Below are 15,602 nucleotides of genomic sequence, written 5' to 3'. Positions count from 1 at the left end.
GGTAGAGTGTTGACTTATACCCAGGACATATCACCAGGAGGGACCAGCCTATCTCCATGCCAAAGTCTCCTTGCCCAGCAGAAGTGGATGTTCATCATGGCAGGGTGGTCCACATTTGTGATCCCAAGTCCTGGGAGGCAAACACAAAAGATGAAGTGTTTGAGGCCAGCCTGGTGAGACCCTGTCTCATAAAAGAGAAAAACAAGCACACACACACACACACACACACACACACGCACACGCACACGCACACGCACACGCACACGCACACGCACACCCACCCACCAAATTACTGTTGGAATCACTGCAGAGAGCAAGGAACCGGAGACTGAGGAAGTAACTGGAAAATTGGCTCTGCTCATGGTTATGGTCGTGAGCCATAGGTGGTTGTAAGGGATCTTCTTTTTAAAGAAGTAGAAGCAGGAAGCTGTCTATGTCTGTGTCATTCAAGGTCAGAGGCTCATAGCAAAGAGTACAGTGTTCAGGGCATGGTTGGTAAAGGACACTTCTTGGTGGACCCTGATCACGCCTGAGGGAACTACAGCGCTAAGGGCCTGTGAAGAGGTGCCAGATAGGAGGACAAGACCAGTTGAGGGTCCTGAGCAGATCTGGGCAAGGGCCAAGGTAATTATACTTGAGAATGTTCTGTTACATTTATTTCATGTGTGTATGAATATGTGGGGTGAGGGGATGTGGGAGCCCACAGAGGTTTCCTAGTGAGATCTGAGCTTGCTTTACCCAGCAGGACTGCATAAGGTGATGGATTGACCATGTGCATAGTTATTAAGTGCTTGGAAGGGTCTGCACTTGGTTATGCTAGGGGGAGGTCTTTTGCTCCACCCCTTGGCATTCCTTAAAAAGCCCTTTAGAAGAGACAGAGGGGCTGGTGGATAAGGATCCAGGCCCTCCCAGGGCAATCCTGTGTTTCTATCCGTCCACCTACACTCTATATTTCTATCTAAATATCTTTTATCCCTCACTCCTCAAGAGAACCCTGGGGAAAAAGGTGGGGGCTGGTCCCCCACAAGAGGACAGCCTGTAGGCATTGGCTTCTCCCTCCCTCTACCATGTGGGTCCCAAGATCAAACTCAGGCTATCAGGATTGGCAACAAACACCCTCTGAGCCTTCTCACTGACCATTTTTGTTGTTGACCAGGGCCTCATAGTCACATATGCCAGGTTAGCATTCAACTTACAGCAATCCTCCTGGCTCAGCTCCCTGAAGGCTGGAATTACAATGTGCCACTATGTCCAGCTCATCTATACCTCTTCCTCACACTCATGCATGTCTTAACAAGTGTCACTCAGCCCAATGAGGCCAATGCCCCTATAAGCCTGACTGAGCCAGGGAGTGCTTGGGTCACAGGTCTAAGAGCCCAAGTCTTTAACCCTCTTGGCTACATGTCTCCATTTGTTGCTGGGGAAACAGTATCCTCAGGAGCTCCTTGTGAGGAACTGACCAGCTCTGCGGGAAATGACTTGTGCCTCCTGCAGGGCAACATACAGTGGAATTAATAATCCTCTTGGCCGTTTTGATACTTTCATAATATATATTCCATGTATTTTATCAAATTCACCCTGCCAACTCATGGTCCCCTCAACTCTCCTCCCAACTCCATGTCACTTTTTTAGTGAATAAACCAGTAAATCCGGTTAGTGCTTCTCATACTTACACGTGGGTGAGGCCATCCACTGGAATGTGGGCAACCTGCCAGCGACCACACCCCTAAGGAAAACTGACTCTGTCCTGGCTGGTTTTTATACCAACTTGACACAAGCTAGAGTCCTCTGAGAAGTGGGAACTTTGGTTGAGTAATGCTGCCATAACATTGGGTATAGAGTTGTAGAGGGCAGCCTGATAATGTCCATTTATCAAAATGGCTGTAGTAGTGATCTCCCAGACATGGGTCCTTGATCAGATGTGCAGAACCAGGTTGGAGTTTCCTCTTGTGTTGTGGGCCTCAAATCCAGTCAGAATGTGGCCAGTGATCCCCACAACATCCATACCCACAATTGCCCCTAGAGGTATATCTTGCCAGGGCAGTCCTTATTGGCTTGGTTCCCAGATGGGTAAGATACAGTGGGCAATGATTGATTATTAAAAATACTAAAGAGAGCTCACCATAATTCGTCTCCGGATCTACAACATCCCAACTCTCCATCACAAAGTTCTAATTAGGTATTCAGCTTCGAGGAGTCTTAACCTCTCTGTGGCTTTCCTTCTCTCTTCCCCAGGAACTTCAATTGACAAGATCCTGTGGGAGGGAGGAAGGGCATTTGACTCTGCCTGGGACATACAAAGTGCTCCTGAGTAGTTCCCTAAAGAAGGGATGTCTTAGCTGAGGACTGAAGCATGCTGAACCTCCAGCCAAATGCAGGAGTGGACCAGCATGCAAGGCCCTGGGAACAGCCTCTGCAAAGACCCAGAGGTGGAATAAAAACCAGAAGAAACACACAAAGGAGCAGAGTGGGGTAGTTGGGGACAGACAGGGAGGAGGGAGATGACGAGGGAGCGGGTCATTCCCTAGGGCTGCAGGGACAAAGTGTAGAAACACTCATGTGACAGAGTGACAGTGGGGGTTCAAGAGCAGAGTGGTTCTGGGTTAGAGACCCAAGGTCAAGACATCAGCGGGCTGGTCCCTTCCAGTGTCCCAAGGGAGACTCTGCTCCTGCCTCTGCCTTCTGCTGGCTCCTGCTGTCCACTCCCTGCCTCCTCCCTCACACCACAGCGCCCTGTGTGCACAGCTCTGCCCAATGTCTCCATCACCCAAGGAAGCCAGCAGCCTCGGGCCAGCAGTCATCCTGATGACCATCACTTAGCACAGCCCCACTTCTTCATGACATTTCACCTGAGGTCCTGAGAGTTAGACCTCAGTGTCTCTTCCTGGAGAAAGGCTGGGGATGTCCCAGCTCCTCTGTCCCTCTCTGGACATGTGCAGGCCAGTAACCCTGGACCAGGCTGATCCTACAGGAAGCAAGGGTACTAGGAGGCGGGTGGGCAGGGAGGCAGGCTGTGCTAACTGCTCTAAAGCATGGAACAGATCCCCAGGAGCTCCCAGGCCGAGACGCTCCCACAGCACTTGCTTCCCCCACATCTCTTACCCCCTGACCCTGGTGCACAGCTCTGAACCCCCTTAGCGCCTTCCCCATCTAAAGTGACCACAACAGACCAAGGAAATCTGGTTCTTAATGTGGTCTCTGTCCTTGGAGAAGATACCAAAATAAAAAAAAAAATTTTTTTTTTTAAAGAAATTAGAGGTAGGAACCTCGGGCCTCTCATGGTGAGTGTTCACAACCTTAAGTGAGAGAGTGGAATTAATATGGGTTCGTAAAGATCCCATGAAAGGAAAATAAAATCCCTCTCAATTATTTTTTAAAGAGAGAGAGAGACAGAGACAGAGAGAGAGAGAGAGAGAGACAGAGACAGAGAGAGTTGAATTTTCTGGCAGACATCTCCTCGCAGTTCTGGGTAGGGCACCCCAATATATCCTGCAGCTGCTTGGCTTCCAAGTCAGCCACTTGGGTTTGCCCCTCTTATGCATCTGGCTGGACTCACAAAGCCCTCTGGCCTGGGTCCCTTATTCCCAGCAGCTGGAAAGCAAAGAGAGAGGCCCCGTACTGCCTGAGTCTCTCGGAATAGCAGGCAGGGCTCCATTGTCTGGACAAGGCCGGAGAGAGGCACAAGGCAGGAGGCAGGGGTGAGAGTGTCTAGATGGTGTGTTGCAGATGGTTAGGAGCTCACAGGAATTCCAGAGCAAAGGTCAACAACTATTAAGGGCATGCCTGGTACAGATTTATGTTTTTTTAGCTAAAACCGAGGAGTTATGGTCAAACTGTTATACAAACCAGCCCTCAGCTTACCAGCATTATTCATGGCTGACTCTGGATTTTTGTCTTTCTAGACATGAGGCAGCGTAGAAGTCCCTGAAAATTAGTATCTGGTGCGTCTTCTCCCAAAGAATGGGAGACCTCAGACCTGGACAGAGGTCTAGATGTCTGTGGGAGGGGTTATGCAGGATACAGAACTTCTCAGAGGAGTACTGTGTGCCTCAGGAAAACTGGAAACCAACCACCACCACCCCAGCCCCCACTACCCCAGCCCCCAACTTACACACATGTTATGATTAAATATTAATGATTCTCTTTGTAAAGATCTTACACCAGGCCTGACACACAGTGTGTCTCCAAAATTACAAATTGCTCAACTCTATGCAATGACAACTGGGAACATCCTCTGATAGCACAGCAGGGCCTTGGGGACTTTAGAGAACAGTTGAGGCTTTACATCTGGGGGGACACAGCACCCCCTGCTGGCCACTGTGAGAACTGCTGCTATTAACTTAGAGACAAGGCCACTGCCCTTGGCTTAGGAGAGCCATGGACACAGTGCAGAGTCTCAGGCAGCAGGGAATGAGAGGCCAGCCTGGGAGCAGGAGCAGGGCAGCATACTGTGGGAAGCTGCAGGGCCTTAGAACCCTGCTGAGGGGAGGGGACCAGAGGGGGTGACCCAGAAATGAGCTGGGAGGGCGGCTCCCCAGAAGCCTGTCTTGGTCGTGGACTTCCCCAGCCTCAGCAGCTTTCTAGTGGGGAAGCGGGGCCACCACAGAAGGACCGCCTTGGAAATGACAGTGTGGATGACAGCCCAAGAGAGGACCCCTACCCAAGATGACTTAGTCAATGAGCCCTACTGTGTGCTGGGCATTGGAATTGAAAATAAGCATGAGAGAGAGAGAGAGAGAGAGAGAGAGAGAGAGAGAGAGAGAGAGAGAGAGAGAGAGAGACTTCCCTGGGTCACTGCATGACATGACTGGGTGTGTCCTGAACTCCATCAGTAGGTGATTTTGCCCTGTGCCAGCATCAAAGCCTGATGGTATGGCCTGCTGCAGCCATGGCCACACCTACACACACCTACTGCCTGTCTAGTCCACTCAAACGTGCACATGTACCCACAGACAGCCACACACTGGCACCTGTTCCATAGCCTGCTGCCCATTCACTCTATAACTGCAAGACTCAGACACACACACACACCCGACTGCTCTCAGGACCTAGACAAAAGTTAGGTAGAGCAGAAAAAACTATGCACTGAAAACACAGACATCAGTGGTTAAGGGTGATTGCAGCACAAGCGTGAGGACCTGAGTTCAAATCCCCAACACCCACCTAAAGTTAGGACGTGCCACACATGGACCTGTAACCCCAGAACTATGGGGGGCAGAGACAGGAGAATCTCTGTGGCCTGCTGGATGCCAGCCAAGCTCCTCATTCACAGAGAGACCCTGCCTCTGAGGGAGAAGGAGATGAACTATAAAGAAAGACACCCAGTGTCCTCTCCTTTATCCAAACATACATTCTCAAAAACTCACGCTTGCACAAACAGACGCTCACACACACTCACAGAGGGGTGAGCTGGGAAGCAGGAGGAAGGTAGATGAGGCTGCCATGGTCTTTAGTGTGTCCCCTAGCAGACAGGTGGCTAAGCCCATTCTCCCATTTGACAGATTTGTTGCTGAATGAGGCGGGGTTGCATACATGATCCATGGGTTGAGCCATAAAAGTGGCCAGGTGGCCATCTTCACACATGAAGACATGCTGGAGCCCCTTCAACATGGGGTTCCAAGTGACAAGTCATGGTGCCCACCCTCAGAGCTCATTCAAATCCCTGTCCTAGTGGGAAAGCAGGCTTCCAACATGATGGTATGTTTTCCATTAGAAAAGGAGGTCTTTTGTGGATCATGTATTTATGTGCTTACGAGCTGCTGGCTCACTACAATGAATTATGGAACCATTAGGTCTGTGTGGGAAGGGTGATGCTTGCACATGCGTCCATGCGTAATCCCAGAGCTTGGGATAGTGAGGCAGGCAGATTTCTGTGAATTCCAGACCATAGTGGGACAGAGAATGAGATCCTGTCTCAGAGACGGGGAGGGAGGGGGAGAGACAGAGACAGAGACAGAGACAGAGAATAAGTTAGTTTTGAGTTTAACTCAGTCAATTTTGATTTAATTCACTGCATCTGATCTCATCTTTGCCACAGACAGCTAAGTCATCAGCAGTCACAGATTCTATGCCTTTTTATTTCCCTGCGCTGGCCTGAACCCCAGCCTGTATACTGCAGCCACAGTGCACCCTGATGTGCACCGGACACATACCCCCTGCCCCGGGGCCACAGGCAGCTGGAAATAGTTTCTGTGTGAGATGGGGCAGGTCTTGAATCTTGTCCTGGGAACATGGACAGAAGGAACCAAGGATTCCTGTCTCTCTTTCATGTATAAGAGACCTGGAAGGATCCCAAGCCACCAGCATCAAAAGCTGTAGCAGTTTGGTTCTGCTCTGTCCACTGCAGGTTGCCCAGTGCCTCGACCCATGTGGAGCATGTAACAAGTGCACATGAATGCATCTGGTTGAACCATGTGCACACACTCACACACACACACACATACACACACACACACACACACACACACACACACACACACACACACACACACAAACACCTATAGGTCTATGGTTCATCTCACACACCCTCATGGCATCTGCTGTGGTTTATTGTTGCTGATCAGACATTGGACAGAATCTCCCAACAGATGCACAGACAGAAGTCAAACTTGAGCTCTTTCCTCCCTTCTGAATATCTTGTCCCCCAGAGAACGCTGTCAGAGGATAAGGCAGTTGGAGGAGGTCGTGAAGAAGGGTGTCTGTGATGGGAGAGAATTGATGTCTGACCCTAGGTTGGACATTCCCTCCCTGGGGCTGTGGGCAGCATCCTGACCTCCCTGGTCAAGGCCTGCAGCAGAAGAGCACATCCCGACTCCAGAGCTTTCTGGGCTGGTGCTGCTGTGCTGCCAGAACACATTCCTGTGGCTTTTCAGCCTCTGCCTGTAATAGAAAACATATAATCATGTCAGGAGCCCTCACTCCTAACTGGAAGGAATATATATCAGCCCTGAGGGCGGTCACCATAACTGGCGACCTGGAGCCCCTCAGAAGAAGGGACAGCACATCCCCATGTTGGCAAGATGGCCATCAGGACTCCTTTGGGGTTCAGCCTATTGAGGGTCCATGGAGCCCCTCCTGAGTTCCCCTCATTCAGTAACAGATCTGCCAAGTGGAAGAGAGGGCCTCGCCACCTGTCTGATGTGGGACAGCACTAACGGCCAGGGCAGCCCCAGCTGCCTCTGTCCTATGTCCCCTCTCACTTCCTCCCTGCCTTTCTGATGTTTGGTTCCAATGTCCCCACACCCATGGTAAGCTCCATCCTGAGGCCAAGCACAGCATCATTGGTTCCACAACATCAGAGAGTCCCCTGCCCCAGGAAGAGAAAGGTCTAAGTGCAGGTCCCTCTGCACCTCTTTGGCTGTGACACTGCCCCCAGGAGTCCCATTGACCACATGAAAATGAACAGGAGAGATGGGCTGCTTCCTGGACCTGAGCACTGGTTTCAGAGTCCACAGGAATCCCAGCCCCACCACTCCTTAGTTGAGCATCCCTGAGCCAGTGGCTTCAGCTTGCATATCCTCCTGACTCTCCTTCTGTCCTGCGAGTGTGTGTGTGTGTGTGTGTGTGTGTGTGTGTGTGTGTGTGTGTGTGTGTGTTTGAATATGTGTATGTGTGTGTGTTTGTGTGTGTGTGCAAAAAACAGAGAATGCTATTTTCCTCAAATGCTGTCCACCTTGGCATTTGTTTCACACTGGACTGGAACTCACCAAGGATACCATGCTCCCTTGTCAGCCTGTGCAGGGATCTTGCTGTCCATGCACTGGAATGTCAAGGGCACATCTCCTTGTCTGGCTTTTTTACATGTGTCTGGGGATGATAGTAGGCTCCTCATCCCTACTTACATGGCAGGTGTTTTATTGACTGAGCCATATCCCAGGCCCTGAGCCTTCTCAGCTCATCAGAAAGAGAAGTTATTAAGTACACCTTGTAGAGTCCCAGTGAGAATCCAATGAGTTACTGTACTATAAAGAACATAGGACAGAACATGTGTGTAAATACAATAAGTTACTGTATGATAAAGAGCACAAGATGAGCATGTGTGAGGATCCAGTGAGTTACTGTATGATAAAGAACATAGGATGAGCATGTGTGAGGTTTCAGTGAGTTATTGTATGATAAAGAGCACAGGATGAACATGTGTGCAGATCCAGTGAATTATCGTATGATAAAGAGCAGAAGACGGAGCCTGAGCACGAAGCAGACACTCAGCGCAGAGACTGTCATTCCTTAGGACACTGAGTGACAGGAACTCTGCAGGGGTGAAGTGACAATCTCTGAGACAGAGTGACTGAGAAGCAGTGTGGCAGGACAACCTACAAGCCTGGGCACCTTTGGGAAGACCACATGCTTGTTTGAATATTCTCCCAATAGATGGAGTGACCAAAGCTGCATGCAAGGGAACAGGATGATGACAGGTTCTCACCGGCACATCCCAGGAGCGCACTCGGGAACCATCCCTGTTCTTAAAGCATGGGTAGTCCAGCCAGGCCGTAGCCTCTCCAGCCAGTCGCTGCCAGGCTTCTGGCTTCCCACCAGCCACGTTCCCTGTTGGGTCAGCAGGGTCCAGGATCACAGGCCTGCAGAGCAACATTCAGAGAGGGAATTGATCATCTACCCAGTGTCCTAGGAACCACTGCACAGGGGCAATGGAGGAGCCCAGCAGATCACCACTACCCAAAGTTTGTCCCATGCATAGAGCAAGCATGGAGGGATCCTTGCCCATGACCAGGGAGGCCTGGGTTCAAATTCTCTACCCTTTATTAGCTGTGTGTCCTGGGGCAGGTCCCTCAGTCTCTCTAATCTGTGTAATGATGAGAATTGAACCAGCCAGTCTCAAAAGATGGGGTATGAAGGCTGAAGACAACACAGGATCAAGACAGGTCCTTTCCTCTGGTGACAATTTTACTGTATTGTCTATAGCTAATTAGTCCAGCCCTGTTTTATGCCTCACAGCCCTTATGCTACTGTTACAACTAGAACATCTCAGTTCCTGCTCCATGGATACCCCCTCCCTCTGCTGTTTAAGTCTGGACAAGGTCATTGCCTCAGTCTTATCTACAGATAAGAGAACCCACCCCCATCTCCCAGGGCTGGTGGACCTCATGTCAATCAGCTGACAGCAGGACAGGCCCCATCACAGTGACAGGACAGGAGATGCTCCATTAATATGAAGCTTCCACCTCCCCATTTCCACACTGCTACAGCCTGGGCCTCCCCCTGGGGAGCTGAGCCATGAGGGGACAAGCTACCTAGATCTGAGCTGTCTGTGCAGGTAGTCAGAGATGTATTGGTGCTGAAAGTCATAATACTCTGTCCAGTAGATTCGAAGCTGCCTGTAGTTGGTGACCAGTTCCAAGACTGTCTGGAAGCCCTGGGCTGTTTTGAATTCAGGGGCTCCACTCCCACGTTCCCAGGCATAGACTGTGAGCAGCACCAGGGCATACTGGGGGGGCAGCGGCTTCCTCAACTTCTCCTTACACTGAGAAGAAAAAGGCAATGAGAAAAATAGGCTGTCACATCAGCTGCTGTGTGGGGACCACTTCTCATGGGGTCAATGCAGCTGTGACCTGATTTTTGTCATTACAGGTTTATTGGCACACAGTCACACCCATTCATATAGATTCAGTCTACAGACACCCCTGTGCTATAGCCAAGTTCTGAGCGGTTGAATGGAGACTGTGTTGTCCACAAAGACTGAGAATTTACCAGCAGGCACAGGAGGAATCATGACAGCTTTAGTGACAGCCAGGGAGTGAGGGTGGGTGTGGGATAGTAATGATGCTCACTCTTGAAGGTTTTATCGCAGGATATGGAATAACTAGGAAAAGGCTAGGGAGCCAACTCAGTGTGTTAAGGGTCCCCCTCTCCTTGCAAGGGTAATAACTAGAGTTCAGATCCCCGCCATGCACATGGCTTGTGAGGGGCCTGACTCATAATCCCAGCCTAAGAGAATGGAAATGGGGGTCCCCAGGACCTGATGAAGGTCCAGAGCTACTGATTCAGCACACTGTGGGTTCAAGTGTGAGATCCTGCTTGGATATAAGAGGTGGAGAGTGACTGGGGACCTGGTATCACTCTCTGGTTTCCACATGCTTATGTACATACATACACACACACACACACACACACACACACACACACACACACACACACACATATAGGCATGTGCTCCCATGAACAGGTATACATATACTCACACCATATATATCTCTCACACACATCAAAACTCTAGAAATATTCCAGGATGGATGTTTAAAGAAACCATAACTTGACACATCAGGAAAATCAGAGCCATAGTAAGTAGCAGTGCATGTTAAAAAACAAACAGACTAGGGATCTATAGGTCAAGTGGGGTGTAGTGGTGCACACCTTTTATCCCAGCATTAGGAGGCAGAGGTAGGCAGATCTGTGAGTTCAAGGCCAGCCTAGTCAACATAGTGAGTTTCAGAACACCCAGAGCTACATCGTGAGATCCTGTCTCAAAATAACAGAAGAGAGAGAAAGAGAAATCCTAAGATCAAAATGACATGTTAACAATGAATTAGATGCAGCTGAAGAGCGAGTTAGTTGACTGGAAACTGGACTAGAAGAAATCACTCATAACAAGCATGGAAAGTCCTTCCTCCCAGGTCCTCTCTCCCCCTCCTTCTCCCTCCCTTGACTTCCCATCACCTCTCGATTCTCTGTCTTCCCCTCCCACCACTTCTTCCCTTCCCCCCTGCTCCTCATCTTTCCTCCTCTTCATCACCCCTTCCATTCTCCACCCCCTGTATAGACGGGGCTCACGGCAGATGGGCCAGATGCCATACCAGTTGGTACCAATGCTTGACCAGGCGGATGAGACTCTTCAGCTTGGGTGGACGCTGCTTCAGGAAGTTTCTCTGGAGCTCTGTGAAGCAGGTGGAGAACTTGCCCTCCTTCCCCAGGGAGGTGCACTCACTGATGAGATCGATGTAGATTTGAGGGTCAGGCTTGATGTAGTTGAGTTGACCTGTAAAGGAGGCTTCACTCAGTTAACACTCCAGCCCTTCTCTGGGGTTCTTGGGTATATCTGGGGTGACAAGCTCACTGGCTGTGGGGTTCAGAGAACAGGCAGAGTTTTGCCACAGCAAGCATCACTCCCCATACAGCCATGTGTCCCATCACCCCTCAGGACTGCAAACACCATGTGGCCATGGAAAATCCCTGCCCCCAACTGGTCCTAGTGCAGTGCCTTCCCCACAGGCCTAGAGACAGCGGTGGGTGGAAACAGCACACTGAGGTCACACACAAGAGAGCTGCAGGGTCATCTAGTGATGGCCAACCATGCTCTGGGGTCCAGAGTCTTCCGCATGGTGCTTGTCATGTGTGTACACTCCTGTTCATGTCAGAGTTTACCATGGAGCAGTCTGCTGCTTTTATACATCATGTATCTTGTGTTTACAGAGTCCTGCCCTATGTATTGTGTGTATTTGTGAGGAGGTATATACATATGTTCAGTTCCAGAGGAGGACTTGGGTGTCTCCCTTTATAGTTTGTCTCCTTCTCCCTTTGAAGGCAGGGTCTCTCTGTGAATGAGGAGCTTGACTGGCATCCAGCAGGCCACAGAGATTCTCCTGTCTCTGGCCATGTACAGCCTGGGTTAGAGGTCAATGTGTGGTCCTTTCTGTATAAATGGGTGTGGGGGATTTGAACTCAGGTCCTCACACTTATTCAACAATCGCCCTTATCCACTGACTGCCTCTCCAGCCACTGTGTGTTTTCAGTGCATGATTTTCTGTAATACCTAACTTAATATCATGTGGTTTGTTTGACAAGGTTCTGAGAGCTGTAGGGTGTGTGTGTGTGTGTGTGTGTGTGTGTGTGTGTCTGAGTGTGTGCCTGTCTGTGTGTGTGTCTGTGTGTCCTGAACTTGTAGAGGGGATGGGCAGCAGATAAAAGAATACATGTGGATGTGTATCTGTGTGTGGGTGCATGTGCACATTTGAGTAGACTAGACAGGCAGCAGGCTGTGTCTTAGCTGTGTGCAGGTGTGTGGCCGTGGCTGCAGCAGGCCATACCATCAGGCTTTGATGCCGGCACAGGGCAAAATCACCTACTGATGGAGTTGGGGACGTACCCAGTCACTCAGTGACCCAGGAGAGTGCTTATTTTCAACTTGAAGGTCTACCACATAGTAGAGCCCATGGGCTAAGTCATCTTGGTTAGAGTCGTGGCTGGGGTCCTCTCTTGGGCTGTAGCTCATACTGCCATTTCCAAGGGGGTCCTTCTGTGGTGGCCCCACTCTTTACTGAAGAGCTGCTGAGGCTGGGGAGGTCCATGACCAAGACAGACTTCTGGGGAGCCGCCCTCCCAGCTGATTTCTGGGTCACCCCCTCTAGTGCCTCCCCTCAGCAGGGTTCTAAGCCCCTGCAGCTTCCCACAGCATGCTGCCCTGCTCCTGCTCCCAGGCTGGCCTCTCATTCCCTGCTGCCTGAGACTCTGCACTGTGTCCATGGCTCTCCTAAGTCAAGGGCAGTGGCCTTGTCTCTAAGTTAATAGTAGCAGTTCTCACAGTGGCCAGCAAGTGTAAAATCTCAACTATTTTCTCATCTCCCCAAACCCCCACTGTTCCTTCAGGGGTGTTCCTGGTTGTCTTTGGGTAGAGTTGGGCAGTTTGTAATTTTGGAGTGCACACACACACACACACACACACACACACACACACACACACACGCCTCAGCACAGGTCTGAGGTTTCCTTCTCTCTCATAGAAGATGCAACAGATGTTAATTTTGTTTGTTAATGTTAATCTCTGTCACAGTTTTAGACACAGAATTTCCACACTCAGGCACAAGAAGAGCTGATCACCATGCAGGTGTTCTGTAGGACGACCCTGGGGCTGGGGAGACGGCTCCATTAAAGGGCTTGATAGGTTAGTATAAGGACCCAAAAGCAGATTCCCAGCACCCACATAAAAAGCTGCATGTGGGGATGGGGGTCCACACCTAAATCCAAGTGCTGGGGAGGTGGAGCCAGGAGGATCCCTCAGGCCCACTCTCTGACCAGATGGGCAGATCAGCCAGCTCCAGGTCAAAGGTCAACCTATATCCAAACAAACCAACCAACCAGGCTGTCTTGTAGGGAGTGGAGGAAGCCTGAGTGAAGTCCTGAATATATCTGAGTATATTTGTTTACAGCCTGGGAGTCCTCTCCTACAGACACCTCCTATGAGACTAGGCAACCCCTCCCCCACCTGTGCTGTCCCTAATAAACACGCTGAGGCTCCAGGTTGCCCGAGGTTGTGGGTGCAGCTCCGTCAGAGCACACACCCCACCTGACCCCAGCTGCATGCTGTAAGAGCCATGAAGGTGGACCAGCAAATTCCAGGTCAACCTCTCAAAAAAGCAGGTTCCTAAGTAACCGACATCCAGGACTGGCCTCTGGTCTCTACCCACACCTGCAAACATGTGTATAGGTCTGCACACATGTGAACCCCATTCCCAGCCCCCCCCCCCACAGAAACAGAGGAGAGGATGAAGGCACATGGAAGGGCCCGCTGAGGCTCTGACAGGCTTACCCAGGACATCATAGGCGGGCAGCACATCAAACTTCACCTTGTGTTGTTGCTTGGGGGAGCTCAGCTTGAAACTAAGTGCCTTGGGCTTGGGCCACCGTGGACTCTGAACCTTAACCTTCATACAAATATGTCTCTCTCCGTGAATCGTGCGCAGCTGTTTCTTAATTTCCTGGATGAACTCTCCCCGTCGGCTTAACTGATCCTCAAAGCTGGTGAAATTGGTAAGGAACACCACCAGGTCGGTGTCCGACCTGCCCTGGAGTCCTGTGCCTTTGCCCGAGGAACCGCCCTGAAAGACAACAATGAGAATGACAGACAACAGGCAGAGCCTTGCCCAGCAGTCCAGACCCTCAGCAGCCTAGGGGTCCACCACCCAGGGCGATGGGCTAACAGAGAAAGCCAGCACATGTGAATTGGAATACTAGTCAGCCCTGAAAAGTTAAATCCGGATCAATGTAAGAAAATAGATGGTTCTGGATCTTCTCATGGTACAAGAAGTAAGCCAGACTCGGAATGATGAACATCAGTGTTCATCTGTGGGGTCTAGATTTAAATATGTTTGTGAGTGTGTGTGTGTGTGTGTGTGTGTGTGTGTGTCTGTCTGTCTGTCTGTCTGTCTGTCTCTCTGTCTGTGTGATGATAGATGGAGGACTAAGAGGAGGTAAGGGAGGGGGTCCAAAGGAAGTGAGGATGAAGGGAGGGTAATGGGGGAGACAAATAGCACATTTTCTCTCATGTGGATTCTAGATCTAGCTGCACACAGGTGACATGCAATCAGAGAGGGACTCTCTGGGGACGTCAGTGTGGGGGATAAAGGACAGAATGGTAGTGGGTGAGAGGAGATTGTGAGTAAATTAACACGGATTTATGAAATGGTTGTCAAGATCCCCGTTGTTAGCAGAATGTTAAGAGGAATACACTAAACTTACACCACATGCTTTCACGAAGATGCCTGTAACAGTATTAAAAAGTCACAGAACAAAAGCTTAAATTTAGAGAATTGAATTCAAAAAGAGAAAGATTCTGAGAAAATAATGATACTGAGGAGAGCCTCCCTAAATAAAATGCTGCACACACTCACTAACACACTGCACACCCCACAGAGTGGAGCTGGCGTTACAAACTGACATTTCAGTGGCCGTCACAGTGACTGAGAGTGAGGTACTGCTGTCATGTTGTCCCATTTCACAGATGGGACACCTGGACAGTGAGGTTCCATCAGTCCAGTCATCCAGCAGGTGGGGGTGCTGTTCTGTTCTCTATCCTGTGCCACAGCTGGGTGCCCATGAGAACACAGGGACACTGAGAAGGTAGGTAACCCACCCCCACTCAGGGCTGCAGCCTGGCTCAGGCTGAGGGGGGCTTACCTTCACCACCTTGGAGACCCTCACAGGGTGGGCGGCGTCTCGGAAGCATCTCTCCTTCAGGAATTCACATATGATGTCGATGGCTGCATTGACCTTGTCACAGAAGCTGGTGTCGGGAAGGAGGTTGTCCTCTATGAACTTGTCCAGCCCTCTGGCTGGGATGTTGCTGAGTCCCTGCTCCATCCTGGGGCCAGCAGTGTTTTCTGTCTGCAGCTGCCTCTGGAACCCCTTATATCCACAGCTAGTTTCTCTTTCCCGGGAAGGGCGGGGCTATGCAAATCAGATCTTTGCCTCTGGGGTCTATGGATCCTGGGCTCCATGACACAATGGTGTTTCACAACAGGCTGTGGACCAGGAGGCATGAAGCATTTTAAACACATTGTCTCCTGTTATTTTCTTCTTTATCTTCTGTTGTTACTGAAGAAAATGATTTTTTATCATTGTAGATTTTAACAGCAATACACACATGTCACTTAAGCTGAAAGAGCAAGTGAGAAGCATCCAGAAGATGGCTGGCACTCAGTTCCACCACTGCTGTGGTGGGTGTGTGACAGGTGACTGGTCCCTACCGGGACATGATAATGAGCTGTCTTCCCAGGAATTGGCTACCTTGAAGTTCAGCCTTCAGGTCTCACTGTTCCCTGGGTTCTCAGGTGCACACCCATGTGGCCATCATCCAAGGCATCATCCACAACAGT

At 50.3% G+C, this 15,602-nt stretch overlaps 1 protein-coding gene across 1 annotated transcript; it reads right to left on the bottom strand.

The window, feature by feature from the left end:
• Positions 1-6,780: 6,780 nt before the first annotated feature.
• LOC128120735 (2'-5'-oligoadenylate synthase 1A-like) lies at positions 6,781-15,087 on the bottom strand. The gene is made up of 6 exons (XM_052754941.1): positions 14,905-15,087; positions 13,538-13,826; positions 10,809-10,990; positions 9,249-9,478; positions 8,423-8,576; positions 6,781-6,879 (listed from the first exon to the last, which is right to left on the bottom strand). The coding sequence occupies exons 1-6, from the start codon at positions 15,085-15,087 to the stop codon at positions 6,781-6,783; spliced, it is 1,137 nt and encodes a 378-aa protein (XP_052610901.1).
• Positions 15,088-15,602: the final 515 nt, after the last annotated feature.

This window comes from Peromyscus californicus, unplaced genomic scaffold, assembly GCF_007827085.1.
Source record: "Peromyscus californicus insignis strain IS unplaced genomic scaffold, ASM782708v3 Scaffold_2__1_contigs__length_46816999, whole genome shotgun sequence".
Lineage (NCBI taxonomy): Eukaryota > Metazoa > Chordata > Mammalia > Rodentia > Cricetidae > Peromyscus > Peromyscus californicus.
Note: the sequence above shows the minus strand (reverse complement) of the source record. Positions and strands in the feature narration are given on the sequence as shown.